Source organism: Marmota marmota, unplaced genomic scaffold (genome assembly GCF_001458135.2).
Source record: "Marmota marmota marmota unplaced genomic scaffold, marMar, whole genome shotgun sequence".
Lineage (NCBI taxonomy): Eukaryota > Metazoa > Chordata > Mammalia > Rodentia > Sciuridae > Marmota > Marmota marmota.
The window spans coordinates 16,629,901-16,632,058 of record NW_025999880.1 but is presented as its reverse complement, the minus strand read 5'-3'; the positions used below and the strand labels follow the sequence as shown (position 1 = coordinate 16,632,058).

General features: G+C 43.6%; 1 protein-coding gene across 1 annotated transcript in view; it reads right to left on the bottom strand.

Moving 5' to 3' along the window:
• The window catches only part of Nt5c3b (5'-nucleotidase, cytosolic IIIB), a 9,685-nt gene extending 8,009 nt beyond the window's left edge, over positions 1-1,676 (bottom strand). Inside the window, exons 1-2 of the mRNA XM_015495716.2 lie at positions 1,503-1,676; positions 1,370-1,416 (exon numbers count right to left, since the gene is read on the bottom strand). Coding sequence (XP_015351202.1) covers positions 1,370-1,416; positions 1,503-1,554 — 99 coding nt within the window. The 5' untranslated portion in view covers positions 1,555-1,676. The remainder of the gene's footprint in view (positions 1-1,369; positions 1,417-1,502) is intronic.
• Positions 1,677-2,158: the final 482 nt, after the last annotated feature.

Sequence of the window (2,158 nt, the reverse complement as noted above, 5' to 3'; positions counted from 1 at the left end):
AAAAAAAAAAAAAAAAAAAAAAAAAAGTGCATTGGAACTTTTTTTTTTTTTTTTGACTGATGTTATCAATTAGCTAAGTCATCAGGGTAATTCTCAGTTTCTAGAAATGTGGGATGCTTTCTCAGGTGCTAGGCAAGGTGGTTTAAGGAACTATATGAAAAAACACTTTTCATTTCATTTAAATAGTTATGGATTCTCCACCCCCTCTTTGTACTGAGGATGGAACCTAGGGGTGCTCTACCACTGAGCTACGTCCCCATCTTCATCCCTTTTATTTTTTATTTTGAGACAAGGCTGCTGGGGGTGACTCAGCAATAGTGCACTTGCTTAGAATGCCTAAGGCCCTGAGTCAATCCCAGGACTCCCACCAAAAATTTTTAAAAAGAGAAAGAAGTTCTCAGTGTGTGTTTTTTGGAGTACAAAAACATTTTCTTTTTCTTTCTTTCTTTGGTACCAGGGATTGAACCCAGGAGCACTTAACCATTGAGCCACATCCCCAGCCTTTTTTTATATTTTATTTTGAGACAGGGTCTCACTAAATTGCTCAGGGCCTTGCCAAGTTTCTGAGGCTGCCTTTGAACCTATAATCCTCTTACTTCATCCTCCCAAGCCACTGGGATTACAGGCATATGCCACTGTGCCCAGCAAGAACATTTTTCTAAAAGTATATTAGGACTCAGAAGATCATACATATGTGTAGAGGTTTTTTTTGTTGTTGTTGTTTTTGTTTGTTTGTTTGTTTGTTTTGGTGTGATTTAGATCATCTCAAAAAAAAAAAAAAAAAGATTGGGGAACTGGGGATGTAGTTCAGTGATAGAGTACCACCAGTACTGCAAAATAAAAAGTAAAAAATAAAATAAAGTGCTATCTATAAATCACTGCCCATCTTAATAAGAAGTAATCATCTCCAAGTACTGGAAAGGCATGCATGAGAGCTTTGGTTTGATCCCCAGTACTGCAAGAAAAAAGGAAAAAGAAAAAAGAAAAAAAAGGAATATTGGAAGAATTGATGAATGATGAGACACTAAGAGACCCAGTTAGAATGCAATTTAGTGAATAATGAAGTGGAACTAAATGATAAAGTCATTCACCCAAAAGAGCTCAGCGACCTATCAAAGTGCAGGAGGGTTAAACAATATAACATTCAAGTCTCTTATAATAGCATAATGTCTATATTCCAACCATCCATCATCCTATGTCTCAGCCAATAGGGAAAAGCTGTCCTCGTGTATTAAGACAAGATCCACATGAGCATAAAAATTTTTAAAAGAATTCATTCCTAAGATCTCTACGCTGGATTCTGGTTCTAATCGGGAGGCACTGAAGTAGCACATGATATCCATTTCTGAGCAAAGAAAGAGCGACCCACCTCTTTCCGACACTCCTCACTGATGATCTTGCTGTTATCCAGAATATCTGGAAAAACATGAAACTCCTTTTACTTGCTCCTTAGAAGCTGTCATCTTGTCAAGCCCAACCAAGCAAGCTAGAATATGACTTACTGTAAGAAGAAGGGCATCGCTTTCCATTATATGAAAACCTGCTCAAGGTCATGTCAAAATCAGAAATCACCTAAGAGGCAAAAGAGAAGTGCTGATGCCTAAATAGGCACTTTCTACTGTGGCCCTACCTCAGCCTCCGGGTAAGAGTGAACTTGCTTAGAATGCATAAGGCCCTGGGTCAATGCCAGGACTCCCACCATTAGAAGTCTAATCAGCCCAATGGCCAGCCTCGGGGCAAAACCCTGGGAGAGTTAGGGAGGGATAGAGAGGGAGGGGAAGAGGTGATCCTCATCCTCACACCCTAAAGGAAAGCCCAGTCTCCTGGAGGGGTGTGTGTGTGCGCGCGCGAGTGTGTGTGTGCGTGTGCGTGTGTGTGCGTGTGCGTGTGTGCACGCGTGTGCATGCTGACTTTCGATGGCATCCTCCCAGTGCATGGGTTCCTTCCTAAAGCGCCTTCACCTTACCTAGTGGGGACCCCGCTGGGCTTGTAGTGCGTGGCCGGGGAAGGCCCAGGTCCTGGCGCGGGGTGTTTTCGAGGGAGGGGCAAGAACACCTTGAGACGTTTGTAATCTGTTTCGGGACAGCAGGGTCCCCCCGAGGGCGACCCTACCTGCCGCCCTCAGGCCCTCGGGGCGCTGCGCGACGCCCGCCGCGGG